This window comes from Somniosus microcephalus, chromosome 11, assembly GCF_052327205.1.
Source record: "Somniosus microcephalus isolate GS21.2 chromosome 11, FLI_Smic_1.0, whole genome shotgun sequence".
In the NCBI taxonomy this organism is placed as follows: domain Eukaryota; kingdom Metazoa; phylum Chordata; class Chondrichthyes; order Squaliformes; family Somniosidae; genus Somniosus; species Somniosus microcephalus.
Window position 1 is genome coordinate 176,748,312 of NC_140997.1, and position 20,438 is coordinate 176,768,749.

Below are 20,438 nucleotides of genomic sequence, written 5' to 3' on the forward strand. Positions count from 1 at the left end.
ATGATCCAAAAGTACAGGATTGAGGAAACAGTAGAACAGGAGGATTGTTGCTAAGTTTTATCAACTTAAGTTTGTGACTGGTGAATTATTTGAATAAAATGAATGAAATCATGAAAGTGCTAGAAAGTAAGGGTTAAATCTTAACTCCCAAAAACAGGTGGGTTGGTGTCAGGTCAGAGGTAAAAATTCAAAAAAATCTGAAACAGGAACCCAACCCGCCTCAAACTCGCCCACTTCTGGTTTTAATGGAGGCAGGACAAGGGGTGGAAAGCGGGTTGGTCATTTAACTATTATAATAAGGTTGCCTGCCCTCATTTTAACAGTCATTCTATTTTTAACTCATGTCGGCCAAGTTTCCCAGGACTCGGGAAACCCAGCAACTGAAAGGAAACGAGAAGGGCTGAATGCACGAGGTAAGTGCCTTTACAGCACTGCTTGTGGGCCAGTAGAAGCAAGAGTGTTACCTCCAGACCCAACAAGCTACCCAGTAAACCGCACCCCACCCACCCTGCGATCTGCTTGCTCTCCCCTGACACCACCATTGGACCCGTGATTGGACCCCACTTCGCCATCAGAACCCCACCAATGTTCCCTGTAAAAAAAAATGTTGGTGCATGGGCCCTTTAATTGGCTACGCAGCCCATTCAATTTTTCGTGCATGCACGGTTATTTCCATTGTAAAGCCAGTGAGCAGCCTACGCGGGACCTCCAGACTGCTGCGGCGTTGCGCAGCTTAGCCTGAATGTTGAACCCCACCACCTGACCTACCTGATCTTCTCAGCTGCGGCCTTGTGAAGCGGGCTTCTTCGCTTGACAGGCCTCCAGCCTGTCAATCAGGCTGCCTGTGGGCAGGAAAGTGACAGAAATTTTTTTAAAGGAGCCCTGCAGTTAAAAACTGCAGGACATTTGGGAAACCCTTTCTTCCGGGTTGCCTGACCTCACAACAGCCCCCCACCCACCCCCCCCCTCCCACCGCCACCCCCCCCCCCCCGCCACCCCCCGCCCCACCCCCTCATGGAACTCACCACTGGCTAAAATCCAGGCCTAAATCTCTACATTGTTTACTACTCCAGAAGTTAAGAATATGATGGGACCAAAGCATATACAGTTGTCACCTACAGCCATTTGATTTTCTTTTCCTGCTAAGTGTCAGAAGATTATTTTCACACTTCTTATCCTGCAAAGTTTGAGAAGTACTAAGAGTGACACAGCACAAAACTTATCAATGGCTCTTTATGGCATTATGTCAGAACTATTGCACTAAATTCAGCTCCCTCTAGGTACTGTATTGACAGCCACAGTTGTATATTTAACATTGAGAAAAATGATGGTAAAATTAACACTGGTTAGGGAATACCTTACAATCCAAGTCAAAGAACAAAGGTCTATCAGTGTTGAAATCCTGGAAGTCACAGCAAGCTCAATGGAATGGATTTCTCTTGTGAAGTCCTAACTTTAATAACTCATTCTGTGGCTTGTGTCATTATGGTGCATTTCTTCTCAACACTGATCACCAACCAAAAGGAACATGCACCTGTGCCAGCTGAATCATTAAAATGTATTAAGAAAACAACAAATTTGATACTTAAAGGGTTATCATCATCCACTTTACTATGTTTGCAAACAAAGCAACATTCAATGATGTCATGTGTGATGTGACAACATCACTGTATCATTAACGATGTTAAGCAGTTAAACTGACATTTTAGAGTAGAATCTTTAAAAAAAAATTCATTCTCAGGATGTGGGCATCACTGGCAAGGCCGGCATTTATTAGGTGACCGCTTTGCTGAGCACCTTCGTTCAGTCCGCAAATGTGACCCTGAGCTTCCTGTTTGGTAACAAAATTTTCAAATGATATTTCTTTAACCGTCCCTAGATTTAGGGGCATGGAGTGCTTTATGTTGAAAGTACTCCCCATACCTATTTTCTTCTTTTAATATATGTACATGTAGAAGATGACATGCATTGTGGCCAGGTAATTCACTAAAACTTTGGTTGAAGTGCAACATCCAACTATATAATACTGTTCCTTTTAAATATAATAATATTTGCTAATTAGTAAAATCAGACAATAGAAATAAATCTCAACAGTTCTATGAATCACATTACTTTCATATGTAGCAGGATACATAAAATATTTCTCTTATGGAATGTTATTATTAAGCCCTACTTCAAATGTGCCCAATTGTATATACCTACAAAAAGTGGCACAACATTGTTGGCGTATTCTAGTCAGTTCTGTCCCTTAATTATTGGTTTAAATGTTAGCTCTTGGGGCAGAAATGCTTAACTCCTGTCATTAATAACACAAAATAAGCCATGACAGTACTAATGAAAGCAGGTTTAAAGCTGAAACAGCAGTTTTGCAGTGAGTGCTGAACATGCTAAATCACAGTCGCAGGCTGGATGATTCCACCCATAATTCTTCAGGAGCATTAACTATTTAATTACGTTCAGCTCATGCTCTGGTATAATCACTTTCTTTTTAAAACTATCAACACACAATTTCATTTTCTATTAAAGTGCAGACCTTTAAACAGGTTAGTCACATGAACAACAGATGTTACTTACAGGAAACTGATCTTTTCTGTGTTTGCCCATCTTTTCTTGTTGTACCTGTACAGAACAGCATTACAAGGGTGGAATCTGATCATACTATATACCAATTTCACCAGAAATAATTGTGGGGGGGGGTGGAAGTACAAAAATAACACCTAATAAAAAGAACAATAAATACAAGTAGATTTACTCCTCTAGACATCATGAGTTGGATTGCTAACTGTTTGCTGTTAATAGTAAGTCCAGATATTTACACCCAACAGTTACTTTGAATTGTCACTGGTGTTTCTTTGGCAACAGCAATGCCATCAGCAGTGGAAAGGCACTGCCATCGTCAGTGGGAAAGGTAAGGAGGTCAATCCTGCCAGATTTTTCAAAAAGACCCCAACACAGTGGATAAAAGTCTACCACGGTGCACTTGAAGATTTGTTTTTAAGTGCAGCCTCCAACTGCTACAGGTCAATAATTTGAGCATAATTATGAATTATCCCGTTCCACCAATACTGATGGGAATATCACATTCCGCAAGGATTCACTCAGCAGAAATTTTGTAAGCAACATATAGAATTCAAAAGAAACAAGTTACTTCCACTATGTAAAATCCACAAGAGGAAAAAAGACAAATGATAACCTTACCACTCACTTAAAAGATTCTTGTGCAATTGCCATGCAAATAAATGTGGGCCGTTGTAAACCCATTAATTTCCTTGTGGCATTTTTCATTACGCTTTCTTCTGTGCTTATGGACGGATATAGAACATGCTGAAAGGTGATCACTTACAAAGTCTTTTAGCACACCAAAGTCCATTTTAGCATTAGACGTTAAATGCTAAATGGAAACTCATAAAAACTAAATAACACAATGTTTTACTGCAATACCGCCAACTGCCATTGGATTAGGAGCCATGAAAATTGCAATAACTTTCACAAGAGTACAAAGAGTACCCAGGTAGGGTTAACACTGCATGGAATTCACCAAAATGTACATTTACATCTATACTTTATGAAGCCGTTGTATATTTTGATTTGCATGCTGCTCGTGGGAGGAGTGCACTGAAACATCCAGGTTTCTTGGTATGACTGTGGTTGCGCTGGAAGCAATGAGTGTCAATATTTGAAGGAAACTTGTTTGCTCTTGGTTGCTGGGAACTACTCAAGTTTGAAGATGAAGGAAAGGCCCTGAATACAAGTGGGCATGTCGACTGGGGTCCTTGACCATCAGGGTCAAATGGTGGGTTGCTGTGCTGGGGGCAGTTTGTGCTGAGTCTGCCTTCACGATAGGGCCATATACATTTCTACACATGTACTATAAACTTTTAGTTTTCTGTTTTAGGTTTCTGTGTTTATTGTTCACTGTTAATGTGAAAATCACAAACTGTACGTCTGGTAATGTGTTTCTTATAGGTTTTAAACAGTATATAGAATCATACTTTATGAATGCCTATAATCTGCTATTTCTTGACTGTAAAACTCCTGAATTTATTTTCAACCCAAGCTTTGGAATTACATTTTCAACACCCAATCACTGGTCTGTGTAATGCCAGTTAAATCATGCCCATTAGATCAAGAAAGGACCGTGTTGTCTATATTCCATCGAGTTTATTTTGCCCTTCTTTTTCTCTGAAGTACTTGTTTTTTAAAAAAAAAGGAGATTGCAGCTATAGTTAATTTAACCCAGTGATAGTGTATTTATTACCCAAAAGTGTCCATTTTACAAGTTTGACTCTAAATGCTCAATTTTAACCCCTCGCCCCCCCCCCAACCCACCCTGCCTCCTCACCCCCGCACTCAATGGGAACAGGCCATCAAGGGGTTAAAATCAGGACACCATGGTACTTACACTGGTGCTCCATACCATTTTAACAGGTGCGCTTTAGGCAGCATCGGAGGCTCCATGAATATTAAAAAATGGAGGCAGTGATGTAACTCAGGCCCCAACGCTATTTTAACCCCAGGCCATATGAGTCACACACAGTGCCAAGCATGTCTGGGGATTTTGCCGCAACATGGATCCAGGGCCAGAAGAAGCCCAGGATAAGTAAACATTTTTAATATTTTGAACGTTTCCTTGTGGGTCCGACAAGGAATCTTTGGGCCTCCCCTGCCCTGGGCTTCCCTTCCCCTTAATCCAACCGCAATCAATCACTTTGGGTCCCCCTCTCCACCTTCACTTGCATTATGCTGGGGACTGTTCACTGGGTCCCCAGCGGTGGCCTGCAACAGCGCGATTTCTGCTCCAACCTGTTGGCCATCACATCATTCACGGCGCGTTTGGCCAACTGGCTAAATTGAACAATTAAACTGAGACCCAAGAGCTAATATGATTCTGACTTCTTGCGACACAGTAATGCGATCTCATCACTCCCTCTCCTATGCACTCCACTGCCCCCCACGCCCACCCCACCCCCCACCACTCGCCCCAATTTAAAATTGGGGCTTAAAGATTTAATGAATCTGGCAATTGCTTTATACTGTATCAAAGAAACACTCTGAGTCAAATCTCAATGCAAATGCCTCAAGTCTGCCACAAAGAGATGGGCAATGAAGGCATCTTTATGCTGTATGCTGATAAACTGTTCCAGAGAGATAACAAAACAAGCTATAGCTGCAGGTGCAGGTGCACGACCATTTTAAATTCTTTCCACCCGTTTGTCGGCCTTTATACTCAGCATATATTTCAAATCCTTCTCTGTCAGTTCAAGATGTCAAGTTCCTCTGCGTACCTTATGCCCATTTTACTTATTCCTCAGTTGTTACAATTGGCGCCACCAGTTATCCCCCATGTTCCTACCACGGTACATCAGCAGATATCCTTACAAAGGTAGAGTAAGAAAGCTCGTCATTATTCCCTGAAACCTCTGTATTAATTAACATTGATATATTAAACCATCGCTAGTAAGTGGGATAGCTAGTAAGTCTTTTCTTGTTCCTTTCCCTACCTGGATTCTATAGTCCTGGCTCCATTCCTGGTGCATGTCTATCAAATAACATTTCTTTGCAAGGAAACACCAAAATTCCATGGTTACTATCCCTTTTGAGCATGTTATTACAGAATGCCATGAAAGGAGAGCGTAAAGGCAGTGAACGAATTGTTGGCGCAACATGTCACAGTACTGAACCGATTGAACACCTGCAATCTCAGCATCATACAAAGAAGCCAGATGTACATGGAATCAGCTGCGGGGTTCTCTCAGTAATGGAAGATCTTCAAAGCGTGCGTTAATAAAATTAGAGCATGCTAACATTCTACCCAAGTTTTGTAAGGTACTTTGGACTTATACACAAATAACTATTGGTTTAAAACTTTCACTAAGCTGGGTTTACTAAAGTCGCTGAAATGTTTTTGTTTCAGTGCTCAGTTTTCCCTTCTCTACTGTGAGTCCTCCCTCATTTGTTCTCTTCTTATCTCTTTCTGTGATTCTCACCTTAATATACAATACTCAAAGTGTTTGGGGCTGAAGTAGTTACTTTACAGAAGTTTTCTACTACCAGGGCCACTCTGCAATTTGCTGCCATATCTTGTCTCCATTTTTGCCTGTGTTTTAGGTAAGATGCAAAAAAAATCTTATTTTAACTGGAAGATTGCCTATTTCCCCTTTTCCAAATAAATCAGTAATAGCTTGCAGGCAGTGCCTAGTCTACTGGATTAATATATGGACTGGAACAGTAAATTTTATAACCGTTTCATTGCTTGCATTTTATAAGTCACATTCCTTGATGCATAAACTGTTTCACAGCAGAAGTTTAGTGTAAAATCTCAAGCAGGTCCCAACAAAACTTAGTCTCCATGTGTAAACAAGGTATTTGATTAAGGTCTTTTGTCTCCTAATTTTCATATTTTCACTTAAAAATAAAATCTTTAATCCCTTTAACCTCATCTCCAGGGAATATTACCCAACCACAGTTTTTCATCGCACCCCAGATATTACCCGAGTGAATGTTAACTGTACTTTTGCCAAAAGCTGTACATCCTTCGTACGGTAGCTGCCCGAGACTGAATGAGGTCTGACTTGTGCTCTGCATAACTGTGCCTCTTGAGATGGATCCCAATGTTCCATTTTTGATTAGCTTTGTTAGCTTATAATGAATTGCATACTTCACCGCTATTTTTTTTCTTCATTTACCCTTCCGACTACTTCCCTACTTGGATTGTACTCAGTGCAGAAACACTGCGAATTAAACTGCACAAGATGTAAACTTCCACAAGAACTGTAGTGTATGTACCTTGAAGAAGGAACTATATTCTGCAGCCCCTGTATACTGCAGTACCAGTAGTGACCACCCCTGTATATAAGCCTGTGTAGTAACTTTATATAGTAGTTCCAGTTTTGTCTCCATTCAGTAAACACCTGTTATAACCAACTTCTGCAGTCCGTGTCTCAATTACACACGGACATTACATTGGCGACGAACAGATCCGAACTTACCTACAGTTCTGCACCACCTCACGGGGATCCATCCCTGAAGCGAAGTTATTAGAGGTCGAAGCCAGAAGGAAGAAATCCAAAAAGAAAAAAAAACAAACAGAAGAAACGGGCGTCGACCGTGGGCAACCGCCCTCTGATTCATCGAATTCGAAGATTTGCAGGAGAGGCTGTTGAGAGCCGGGCTTGGTTATCCAGTCTATGGTGTTCCAGCTAATCGGGCTGGTGGCAGGTAGTACACTGATCCTTCCTGGGCTGCGGCGGGCTAGAGCTCGATCGGGTGGCTTTTCAAAGGGGCCGAGCAGCGTTGTCGGGAAGAGGAGAGAGAGAGAGAGGGTAGAGCACACAGGGCGCGGCCGGTGCTACGAAGCCGGGCAGTGTACAGACCCGAGAAGAGGGAGGGAAGTGTCCCATAGGGTCTGCTCTGACGACGGGAACAGTAATTAAAATAAAAGGAAAATAAATTAGAAGCGCAGAAAGCCGCGAGGAGCTGCAGTTTGCCACGGGGACCGCGGAGAGCGGCGTTAGCAGCAGCGCGGGGGGAAGCGCGCGAAGACCATAGGGCGTCGCCATCAAGGCATAAAAACGCCAGCAACAGCACTGGCAGCAGCGGAAAAGGCAGAAAGCGCGGGAGGCGCCATCTTAATCCAGCGGGGAAGAAGGCAAAGCACGGGAGGCGCCATTTTGTTCAATCGGGGAAGAAGGCAAAGCGCGGGAGGCGCCATCTTAGATCTCCAAGGTGCCGAAGACTGGCAATATCACTGCCTTCGATAATGCAATAGAAGACTGGACCACGTATGTGGAAAGAGTCGAAGGATATTGCAAGGCAAATGAAGTAGCCGATGAGAAAAAGGCATCGGTACTACTAAACATAATGGGCGCAAGAACGTACGGCCTATTGCGGAACCTGATCACTCCAGTCAAACCGATGGCGAAGAGTTTTAACAAAATTGTTGATATCCTACAGGAACACCTAAATCCTACACCACTGCTGATAGCAGAAAGATTTAAATTCCACAAGAGAAATCAGCATAAAGATGAGAGCAATGCTGATTACCTTACGGAACTACGCAAGCTATCAAAGCACTGCCAGTTCGGAGCAGGACTGGCAGATACCTTATGGGACAAATTTGTCTGTGGACTCCTGAGTGAAGGAACCCAGGAGAGGTTACTCTCAGAGAAAGAGCTGATGCTAGATAAGGCTTTCAGCGTGGCAGTTTCGTACGAAGCAGCAGCAAGGGGAGCTGCGGAAATACAGCAAAAGCCACAGGAATGCGGCACCCATGAAATGACACGGGGATTTGAAAAATGTTATTGCTGCGGCAGAACAACCCATGACCAGAAGGACTGCTGGTCCAAGGACAAAACATGCAGGCAATGCAGAAAGATGGGACACATTGCACGAGTTTGCAGGTCCGGGAAGAAGACTAACGACAACAAAAAGACTACTAAGGGACAGTACAGGAAAGTACAAAAGATGACGGACAGTAGTTCCGAAGACCAGAAGAGCGATAGTGAATCCGGGAACAAGAGACTAAGCTGTCTCAAACTACACAATGTAATCGCAAAAGAGGATCACCGAACCATTTAGGTCACCCTCATGATAGCAGGGTCCCAAGTCAAAATGGAATTGGATACAGGATCAGCCCTGACCGTCATGAATCGACGAGACTACGAGCGGCTATTCTCACACATACCCTTGAAAGACACATCCATTATCTTGAAGACATATACGGGGCAGAAAGTATACCCCAGAGGGACAATAAGGGTGCCTGTCGAATACAACGGCAAGGAAATACAGAAATTGTATCTGTACATACTGCAAGGTGGTGGACCACCGTTACTGGGACGTGAATGGATCAGAAAGATAAGTTTAGACTGGCACTCCATTCAGGCACTGACTGTGGCTGGTAAAAAGGATGACGACGTCACACCTGGACGATTGTCAAAAATCTTAGCTAACGTTAAAGAGGTATTTCAACAAGGACTGGGAACTCTTAAAGGCGTAACCGCCTCGATAAAAATAGAAGAGAATGCAATTCCCAAGTTTTTCAAAGCAAGACCGGTACCATAGGCAATTCGCCCAGCCGTCGAGGCAGAGCTGGAGAATCTGGAGAATGCAGGCGTGTTATCTAAGGTAGACTGGAGCGAGTGGGCGACACCCATCGTTCCTGTCATGAAGAAAACGTTAAACAATAAGTCTGAGGAGCCAAGGAAGGTTCGCATCTGTGGGGACTTCAAGGTGACTGTGAACCCAGTCCTTCACACAGTACAGTATCCTCTTCTGAGGATAGAAGATATTTTCACCTCACTATCTGGAGGGAAATGTTTTACAAAAATTGACCTAGCGCAAGCATATTTGCAGATGGAGGTTGAAGAATCCTCTAGGAAATATCTCACGATAAACACTCACAAAGGTCTTTACCAGTATAATCGACTGGTATTCGGAGTAGCATCAGCTCCGGCTATATGGCAAAGAGCGATGGAACAAGTTCTGCAAGGGATTCCGGGGACTTAGTGTTACTTGGACGACATCCTAGTGACAGGTGAAAATGACAGTGAACACCTTGCCAACCTAGAGCAGGTGCTCACTAGACTAAGAGAACATGGGCTATGAGCCAATCGCCCCAAGTGCGAGTTTTTTAAGAAACAAATATCGTATTGTGGCCACGTGATTGATGAAGAGGGGTTACATAAGTCCCCTGACAAAATTGAAGTGGTAGTTAAGGCTCCAGCGCCTGAAAATGTGTTGCAACTGAGGTCATTCCTCGGATTGGTGAATTACTACCATAAGTTTTTGCCGAATTTGTCGACAATTCTGCACCCACTGAACACCCTGCTACAAACTGGAGTAGCATGGAAATGGAGCGATGAATGTAAGCGGGCCTTTCAGAAGAGTAAAGACCTAATCACTTCAAGAGAAGTATTGGCTCACTACAACCCATCACTACCGATAAGACTGGCGTGTGATGCGTCTCCCTACGGCATTGGAGCGGTACTGTCACATAAATTCCTTGATGGTTCAGAGAGGCCGATAGCTTTTGCGTCACGCTCGTTAACTTCAGCCGAGCGTAACTACGCCCAGATTGACAGAGAGGCCCTCAGCCTGGTGTGGGGGGTGAAGAAGTTCAATCACTACCTGCACGGTCAGAAATTTACTCTACTAACTGATCATTGTGATGAAATATTCCATTCACCACTGCCTGTGACTGAGATCGGTTTCAGTGTCATTTCCCTTCCCCCAGACCTCATTGTATTGTGTACTGGAATGTGCTGTATTGTATACTGGAATGTGCTGGAATGTGCTGTGTGTAGGGCTCCGCCCATACCTGGCCCCGCTTGTAAGCTAGTTCAGTCTGGCCTCAGTCTCCAGAAGGAAGACATCTCTCTCTCTTACGTGTTACGTTCTAAGTTAATAAAAGCCTTGTTTTTGTTCTGCTAACTTCGAGTCTCGGAATTATTGAGGCACATCAATTTTATTAACTTATTTTTCAACACTATGGATCAACTCCTGAAACCCGAACGTTTGGATTTGGATCAACATGCTCCGGACGCATCAGCACGCTTCGGACACTGGTTTGAGTGTATGGAATTCTTCCTGGACAATTCCGCAGCCGTCAAAGACGCTACGGATGCTGCGAGGATGAGACTCGGAATTCTGCGGAATTGGGTAAGACACCGGGTTTACCCCCTCATCCAAGACGCCGAGACGTACCTGGCCGCCTGCGACATCTTAAAGGCGCATTACCAGCAGCCTACGAATGAGGTGTATGCTAGGCACCTGCTCGCTACCCGCGCACAGCGACCTGGGGAATCGGTGGAGGAGTTCCTAAGCACCCTGAAAATGCTTGGCAAAGACTGCAAGTGCCGAGATGTAAAAGCCGCAGTGTACACTGATGAGCTTGTTCGCGATGCCTTCATCACAGGCCTCAGCTCCACTTACATCCGGCAAAGACTGCTGGAAAAAATGGGGTTGGACCTGAAACAGGCTGCGGACACCGCGCGATCCCTGGATGTGGCCCAGAGAAACTTGGACGCCTACTCTTCAGCCCGCGCCATCCACGCCGCCACGTGTGCACCGAGGGCGCCGCCATCTTGGAAGGCATCTTCCCCGCCCGACAGCCCAACACCGGCTGGGCCCCGCTCTCCCCCCAGAAGCCCTACGACAGCCGCGACGCGTCAGGGACCCAACTGCTACTTCTGCGGGCAGCCAAAGCACACCAGAAACCTGTGCCCGGCGAAAGGCACCACCTGCTTTAAGTGCGGTAAGAAGGGGCACTTCGGGAAGGTGTGCAGAGGGAACCCCGCCGGAAAACCAACCGCCGGAAAACCCGCCACCGCCGCATGTGCGCCGTGGGAGCGGCCATCTTGGACGCCATCTTGCCCGACCTCGTGGGGTCCGCCATCTTGTGAGCAGACAGCGTGGACGCCATCTTGTATCGATCAGGGCCCTACAGTGGCATCGGTCACAGTGGGCCAGACCAGGCCGCACCCGCTATCCAGATCAATGGTGGACATCGAGGTAAACGGGTGCCGGGTTAAATGCTTAATTGACAGTGGAAGCACGGAGAGCTTTATCCACCCAGAACTGGCACAACAACTCTCCCTAAAGGTGGTCCCTACTCAGGGTACCATCTCTATGGCTGACAAAACCCAGACATCGACCATTCTGGGTTACTGCACGGTACAATTGTGCGTTAACGGAACTGTATATGATAATTTTAAAGTATTAATCATGAAGAACCTATGTGCGAGCGTGATCTTGGGCCTGGATTTCCAGTGCAACCACCAAAGCATCACGCTCAAGTACGGTGGGTCCCAGCCGCCCCTCACAGTGTGCGGTCTGGCTACCCTGAAGGTAAAGCCGCCTTCGCTATTCGCGAACCTTACCCCTAACTGCCGGCCAATAGCGACCAAAAGCAGGAGGTACAGCTGGGAGGACAGGCGGTTTATCGCGACCGAGGTAGACAGGCTCCTGAAAGAGCGCATTATTGAACGCAGCAACAGCCCGTGGCGCGCCCAAGTGGTAGTGGTAAGGGGTAGCGAGAAGAAACGGATGGTGATCGACTATAGTCAAACGATCAACAGGTACACCCTACTAGACGCCTACCCGCTACCCCGCATATCAGAAATGGTGAACCAAATCGCCCAATACCGGGTGTTCTCCACCATCGACCTCAAGTCAGCGTACCACCAGCTCCCTATCAGACCAGAGGACCGCCCGTACACCGCCTTCGAGGCGAACGGACGCCTCTACCAATTCCTCAGAGTCCCCTTTGGGGTGACGAATGGGGTCTCGGTCTTCCAGAGGGAGATGGACCGCATGGTCGATGACCACCACTTGCAGGCAACCTTCCCCTACCTCGACAACGTCACCATCTGCGGTCACAACCAGCAGGATCACGACTCGAACCTCGAGAGGTTCCTGAAAACCGCACAAAAACTCAACCTCACCTACAACGAGGACAAGTGCGTTTACAACACCACGCGCCTCTGCATACTAGGCAGCGTGGTGGAGAATGGGGAAATCGGACCAGACCCCGACCGATTGCGCCCCCTACGGGAGCTGCCCCTGCCCAACACTCCCAAAGCCCTGAAAAGGTGCCTGGGGTTATTTTCTTATTATTCCCAATGGGTCCCCAACTACTCCGACAAAGCCCGCCCCCTCTTGAAAGCATCCTCTTTCCCGCTCTCTGCTGAGGCCCACGCCGCCTTCAAAAGCATTAAGCAGGATATTGAGCGGGCCACGCTACAGGCAGTGGACGAGAACACTCCATTTCAAGTGGAAAGTGATGCGTCTGACTTCGCCTTGGCGGCCACCCTCAATCAGGCGGGGCGGCCCGTAGCTTTCTTCTCGAGGACCCTCCAAGGGCCCGAGATCAGACACTCCTCCGTGGAAAAGGAGGCCCAAGCCATCGTGGAGGCAGTGCGCCACTGGCGCCACTACCTAGCCGGCAAACGCTTCACCCTACTTACCGACCAGCGGTCGGTAGCGTTTATGTTCAATAATAAACAGAGGGGGAAGATTAAAAATGATAAGATTCTTAGGTGGCGGATCGAGCTCTCCACCTTCGAGTACGACATCATTTACCGGCCAGGGGCCCTTAACGAATCCCCTGACGCCCTCTCACGAGGGATGTGTGCCAGCGCCACCGGGGATCGGCTACAGACCCTCCACAACGACCTCTGCCACCCAGGGGTCACGCGGCTGTTCCACTTCATAAAGTCCCGTAACTTACCCTACTCGATTGAGGAAGTTCGGTCCCTGACCAGGAACTGCCGCACTTGCGCTGAGTGCAAGCCTCGGTTCTACCGCCCAGATAGAGCCCACTTAATCAAAGCTACACGGCCCTTTGAGCGGCTCAGCTTAGATTTCAAGGGCCCCCTCCCGTCCGTCAACCGCAATGTTTACTTCCTGAACATTGTGGACGAATACTCCCGGTTCCCATTCGCCTTCCCCTGCCCAGACATGACCAGCGCCACGGTCATTAAATGCCTCAACAGCCTGTTCTGCCTGTTCGGTATGCTGAGCTACATCCATACGGATAGGGGGGCGTCCTTCATGAGTGAAGAGCTACGCCAGTACATGCTGTCCAAGGGGATCGCCACGAGCCGTACCACCAGCTACAACCCCCGGGGTAACGGCCAAGTGGAGCGAGAGAACGGGACAGTATGGAAAGCAGTCACTCTAGCTCTAAGGACCAAGGGCCTCCCTATCTCCCGCTGGCAGGAAGTCCTCTCGGATGTGCTCCATTCGATACGGTCGCTATTGTGTACGGCCACTAATACCACGCCCCATGAACGAATGTTTGTCTTTCCCCGGAAATCCACCTCAGGCGTATCCATGCCGTCATGGCTCTCCACCCCAGGTCCGGTACTCGTGCGAAGGCATGTGAGGGGCCACAAGACGGACCCTCTCGTGGAGCCAGTACACCTACTCCACGCCAACCCCCAATACGCATATGTCCGGCACGCCGACGGAAGGGAGGACACCGTGTCCATAAAAGACGTCGCCCCAGCCGGCATCGACAACAACCATGGCAATAGCGGCAACGACGATCACAGCAACTCTTACCCACCCACTACCCTTTCATCACCCCCGGAAGAACACCGACCAACGGCACCCCCACCAACTACCCCTTCAACAACCCTGGCGGCACCCCCGGCAGAGACCCAGGAGGCTACCGGGGACACCCAGCCGACACCCGCGGCACCGCAACAGCCACGTCGGTCGCAGAGGACTATCAAACCCCCGAACAGACTAAATCTATAGAAGGGGTGAATGTGATGAAATATTCCATTCACCACTGCCTGTGACTGAGATCGGTTTCAGTGTCATTTCCCTTCCCCCAGACCTCATTGTATTGTGTACTGGAATGTGCTGTATTGTATACTGGAATGTGCTGGAATGTGCTGTGTGTAGGGCTCCGCCCATACCTGGCCCCGCTTGTAAGCTAGTTCAGTCTGGCCTCAGTCTCCAGAAGGAAGACATCTCCCTCTCTTACGTGTTACGTTCTAAGTTAATAAAAGCCTTGTTTTTGTTCTGCTAACTTCGAGTCTCGGAATTATTGAGGCACATCAATCATCAACCTCTTGTCTCCATTTTCAACCCTCAGAATGGCGTCCCGATAATGATAGCACAACGGCTACAGAGGTGGTCCCTTTTCCTAGGGGCACACCAATATGACATCAAGTACAAAGGAACTAAACAGCATGGGAATGCTGATGGATTGTCGCGCCTACCGTTGCCGACGGTGGAAGAAGCACCTGCAGTGGATCCTGTGGAGATATACCACTCGACCATAGTCGAATGCAAACATAGAAAAGGAAACACGAAATGACCCGACACTCTCCTGGGTCTATGATTTAACGGTGAAGGGATGGCCAGCACATGGCGAACCACTGTTGCCAGCATTCTCGCCGAGAAGAGAACAGCTGTCAGTGTGCAGAGGAACCTTGATGTGTGGATCCAGAGTAGTAATTCCACCCAAATTGAAGGATAGAGTGCTCAATGAGCTTCATGAGGGTCATCTGGGAGGGGTAAAAATGAATAACTTAGCCAGAGCGTTTGTGTGGTGGCCGGGAATCGATAGAGAAATCGAAGAGATGACCAAGAGCTGTACAGGATGCCAGAAGGTCCAAAATGCCCCACCACAAGCCCCTCTACATCCATGGGAGTGGCCCTCATCTCCATGGCAAAGGGTGCACATTGATTTTGCTGGTCCCTTTATGGACTCGATGTTTTTAATTGCGGTGGATGCACATTCAAAGTGGCCAGAGGTAATAAAAATGTCCTCAACCACCACAGAAAAAACTATCACTGTCTTACGAACCATATTCGCCAGAAATGGGCTGCCTGAACAGATTTGCTCCGACAATGGGCCACAGTTTGTGTCTGAAGAGTTCCGGAGGTTCTTAAAGAACAATGGTGTTAAGCATTACACATCCGCCCCATGTCATCCAGCCACCAATGGATTGGCTGAGAGGTTCGTTCAAACATTCAAGAAGGCTATCAAGGCAATGTGTAATGAAGACATACCCCTACAACACAAGGTGGATAACTTCTTGTTTGCCTACCGGAATGCGACACATGCGGTTACCAACCAAACTCCAGCCATGATGTTCTTCAATCGAAGACTAAGATGCCGCTTGGATTTGGTTAAGCCAAACATCAGAAGAGATGTGGAGAACAGGCAGTTTCAGAATATGAATGAAAGGCCAACCAGGAGTTTCAAGATAGGTCAACCAGTTTTGGCCCAGGACTACCGCACAGAGAAATGGCAGCCAGGAACGATCTGCACACGGCAAGGACCTCTAATGTATACCGTGGACGTTGGAGAGAGCATTGTAAGACGCCATGCTGACCAGATTCTAGAGTCACTGGAAAACGTCAAATCTACACCACGATCCTATACACCTGGTGATGAAACCGAAGTACCAATTGCATCTACCTCAGAATCGGTGATATTGGAAGCAGACGAACCAAACAACGACGTTGATCCCGAATCAACTTTGTCAGAGAACCTGATACCCCAAAGAGGCGTTATCTGGACAGAATCAGGAAGCCTCCTCAAAGACTGAATTTATAATTGATTAACTTCAGCTAATGTATATAGCAACTGTAATTGTAAATATGTTATTTAATTATTAATCGAATGTTATGTACTGTTTAGCTAAAAGGGGAGGAATTGTAGTGTATGTACCTTGAAGAAGGAACTATATTCTGCAGCCCCTGTATACTGCAGTACCAGTAGTGACCACCCCTGTATATAAGCCTGTGTAGTAACTTTGTATAGTAGTTCCAGTTTTGTCTCCATTCAGTAAACACCTGTTATAACCAACTTCTGCAGTCCGTGTCTCAATTACACACGGACGTTACAAGAACCAAACAGTGAGAGTGATCCAAACAATCAAGACTGCAAAATAGCCTGTGTTGGCCAGAACGGCGAGGACTGGGGGAAGCGTGTAGATTCACTGGCTCTTATTATCAGAACTGAACCTCATGTCAGCACAGCTGGTACACTGGCAATTATCCTTCTCGGAAGTGCTCTGCTATCTCTTTACCACCTGGTTGCAGATCCTGGATGATCCAATGGAGATGAGCCATCTAAAAACCATCTTGGAAAAACCTAAAATACCACTTGACTGTGACATATGCCACTCAAAAGAAAAATTATGACAAAAGCAAATAGCCAATTTGATACCCATCATACTCATGATACAAAATCAAAAGCAGATACCCATCCTAGATCAAAGGCACTACAAGGTTTCTGGTTAAACTAGCCCTTACCAACAAGGGTCCATGCAGAGTACTTTGTATTATAGGTTTCTGCGATTAGTGGTAGGCACAGTGGATATCTTTTATATGATATGCTTCCATATTGGACATGGGATAAAGTGCAAGGTGGACTACACAAGGAAGTATGAGAACATTTTGAGGATGGGGACCAATTCTCACCTTAGACATCAATATCATCTCCTGTGTTGCTTTCTAATGTTCAGTTAACAAAGATGCAACCAGTAGGTGAATCCAAAGACGCAGATTAGGACAATACAGAATCTACAATAAGCCCATGGTAGCACGTCACAGAGTTATGGTCATTCAATAAAACTTAACTGGCTTCATAGTGGAGAAGGTTGATAATGTCTTGAGGCCTGACAGGGACTCTAATGATTGAGATCCTTTGTCCTCACATACCCATGTAGCTCAGTTGTAACCTTGGTTAACCTGTAAAAGTTACTGAAGGAGGGAGAGTTGTAGGAGGACAAATACCTTACAATTAAAAGGTCGTCATTTATTAGTCGTCAAAATCGTTACGTGGGTATAAATTGTATTAAATACTGACTGGCCATCAGAGATGATGTGGGGGGAAATGTGATGATCCTGAGGGACTGGACTTTGGGAAAATGGAGTTGTAGATCCCCCAACCCTGGAGAAGGGGAAGTTGGGCATACAAGTTTGTGAAGAAGGAGAGGGGGAGAGAGAGAGAGAGAGAGGGAGTAAGGGTGTATGAAAAAGAAAGTGAGTGTTTCGGAAGGCAAAATGCCATTGCAGCTGTTGACTTGTATCATAGTTACTGGTTATAATTAAATACACCTGTTCTACATACAGAACCATTTTTGGAGTTGTGCCTGGAAGAATTGAAATCCCTATTACTCAGTGCTGACATGGATCTTCACACCTGACAATGGGTGAATGCATCCCTTGACAATATAAACCTGGACAGGTTGGCATTTTAGAATATGGGGAAGGTGAGTCTCTGCCATTAAATCTGGGAAGAGGTGATGAAGACTCTTGCCAGTGATGTGAAAATCTTCTATTAAGGGAGGAACCTTCCTTCTGAATAGGAGGAATAGAATAAAGCACAGATTTGTTAAAGGCAAATCATGTTTGACTAACTTGATCGAGCTCTTTGACGAAGTAACAGAGAGGGTAGATGAGGGTAGTGCGGTTGATGTTGTGTATATGGACTTGCAAAAGGTGTTTGATAAAGTGCCACATAATAGGCTCATTAGCAAAATTGAAGTCCATGGGATTAAAGCGGCAGTGACAGCGCAGATATGAAATTGGCTAAGAGACTAAAAGCAAAGAATAGTGGTCAATCGTTGTTTTTCAGACTGGGGTGATGTATTCAGTGGTGTCCCTAGAGGTCAGTATTAGGACCACTGGACCTTTTGATATAATTTAATGACCTGGACTTGGGTATAGAGGGCAAAATTTAAAAGTTTGCAGATGACACAAGACTTGGAAAAGTAGTAAACAGTGAGGAGGAGGATGCTAGCAGTCCTCAGAAGGACATAGACAGACTGGTGAAATGGGCAGACACACGGCAGATGCAATTTTAAAACAGAAAGTGTGAAGTGATGCTTTTTGGAAGGAAGAATGAGGAGAGGCAACATAAACCAAATGGTACAATTTTAAAGGGGGCGCAGGAGCAGAGAGACCTGGGGGGGTTTTGTACAGAAATTGTTGAAGGCGACAGGACAAGTTGGTAAGGCTGTTAAAAGTGATTTGGGGTCCTTGGACTTATACACCAAGGCAGAGAGTACAAAAGCAAGCAGGTTGTGCTAAACCTTTCTTAATCACTGATTAGACCACAGCTGGAGTAATGGGGGAATTTTAACTTAACAAAACAAGTGGGTTGGGGTCATGTGGGAAGTTAAAGTGTTAAAAATCTGAATCCCGACCAGAACCCGCCCACTTCCAGTTGTAACAGAGGCGGGATGGGGGCGGGCATTAGAATGAGGCTGAATTTAACTTTAGCTGGTCGGGTTTTGTAGGCCTCGTGAAACCTGCCAGCTAATGCAAGGCGAGGACTGCTGGATCCAGGAGTTAAGTGCCTTTACACTTACCTCCTGAATCCAGCGTCCTTATCTAACCCACCCATTGTGATCAGAGACCTCCCCCCGAGGCCTCCAATCCCCCGCCCCATCCTCCCCAAGGCCTCCCCCACTCATGCTCCCCCGATCGATGCTGACCCCACCTGCTCCTCTGGCTGATGATCATTCCCTAAACCACCCCCCCCCCCCCCCCGCTGCTCCGGCCCCCAATCGCCGACCGCACTGCCACCCCCGGCCCTCCCCATACTCCACCGGCTGTCCCCTGGCTCCCATGCAATCCCTCCCTCATTCCTCTCTGCAGCCTAGTGCCACAGGCCTACCCGCCCAGAGCCAGCCAGCCTCTCAATTCTGGGCACCAAGCTTTAGGAAGGATGTCAAGGCCTTGGAGAGGGCGCAGAGGAGATTTACTGGAATGATACCAGGAATGATAGACTTCAGTTAGGTGTAGAGACTAGAGAAGCTGGGTTTGTTCTCCTTAGAGCAGAGAAGGTTAAGGGGAGACTTAATAGAGGTGTTCAAAATAATGAAGGGTTTTGATAGTGTGATTAATGAGAAAGTGTTTTCATTGGCAGAAGGGTTGGTAAACAGAGAACACAGGTTTAAGGCAATTGGCAAAAGAGCTAGAGATGAGATGAGGAGTTTTTTTTAAGAAGCGAGTTATTATGATCTGGGATGCACTGTCTGAAAGGGTGGTGGAAGGTTCAATAGAAATATTCAAAAGAGAACTGGATAAATATTTTAAGTAACAAAATACAGGGCTATGTGGAAAGAGCAGGGGAATGGGATTAAATGGATAGCTCTACCAAAGAGCCAGCACAGGCATGGTGACCCGAATGGCCTCCTTCTGTGCTGTGAGATTCTATGATTCATATCCAGATGCCATAAATGTTGCCAACCTACTTTGAATATTTATTTTTGTAATCTGTGATTTAATTTAAAAATAATTAAAATGTTGTTCATTTACAAAAAGAAAACACTGGAACTACACACCAGGTCAGTTGAGGTCTGAAATCAAAAAATGAAAGATCCCAACGAAAGCATGAGCCGATATCTTTTGTAAACATAGCTTGTGCTATTATGAAGTTTTCAAAGACAATTGAAATCCTAAAATGATACAGATTTGGAAGTGAAATCAGTGCATGGTCTGAACAAGCAAATGTCTATCAGGCATCTCTGCTCCCTGTTCCTGTCCCTAACCACCTCAATGCCTAGAATTCTTTGATGCAGCCAAAAATTAGGGAAAAAATAGCAATTTCAGCAAAAATACCGCAAAGCACGAGATTGGATATTTCTTTCTAATTAAACAAATAAAACTTTATATATAAACACATGCACGCAACAAACTAAAAATAGAATCAGTCAGCATGTGCTTTTTAACAGCAGCCCAGTCTGCATCAAAGGAGTGCCAGTAAACCTGGCAGCTATATTTATACTGATTTACACAATTGATAACTACTGCCCATCTGTGGAAAAATAACATGATTTCATACACACTGTCAAAGAAACAGTCACCCCCCAACCAACGTGTTTATATTAGAAACACACATATTGTTATGAAAGCTCCTTCATGCACTATTCATATCTTACAAGTGTTGAACGGAGCCCAAAAAG

General features: G+C 46.1%; 1 protein-coding gene across 3 annotated transcripts in view; it reads right to left on the minus strand.

Annotated features, from left to right (window-relative positions):
* Positions 1–20,438, minus strand: part of LOC147110997 (microphthalmia-associated transcription factor-like) — a 439,553-nt gene that overhangs the window by 385,791 nt on the left and 33,324 nt on the right. Inside the window, exon 2 of one of the 3 annotated variants that reach the window (XM_086001447.1) lies at positions 2,575–2,619. The exons of the other annotated variants lie outside the window; for them this stretch is intronic. Within the exon in view, the coding sequence (XP_085857573.1) occupies positions 2,575–2,619 (45 nt within the window). The remainder of the gene's footprint in view (positions 1–2,574; positions 2,620–20,438) is intronic. 3 annotated transcript variants of the gene reach the window in all.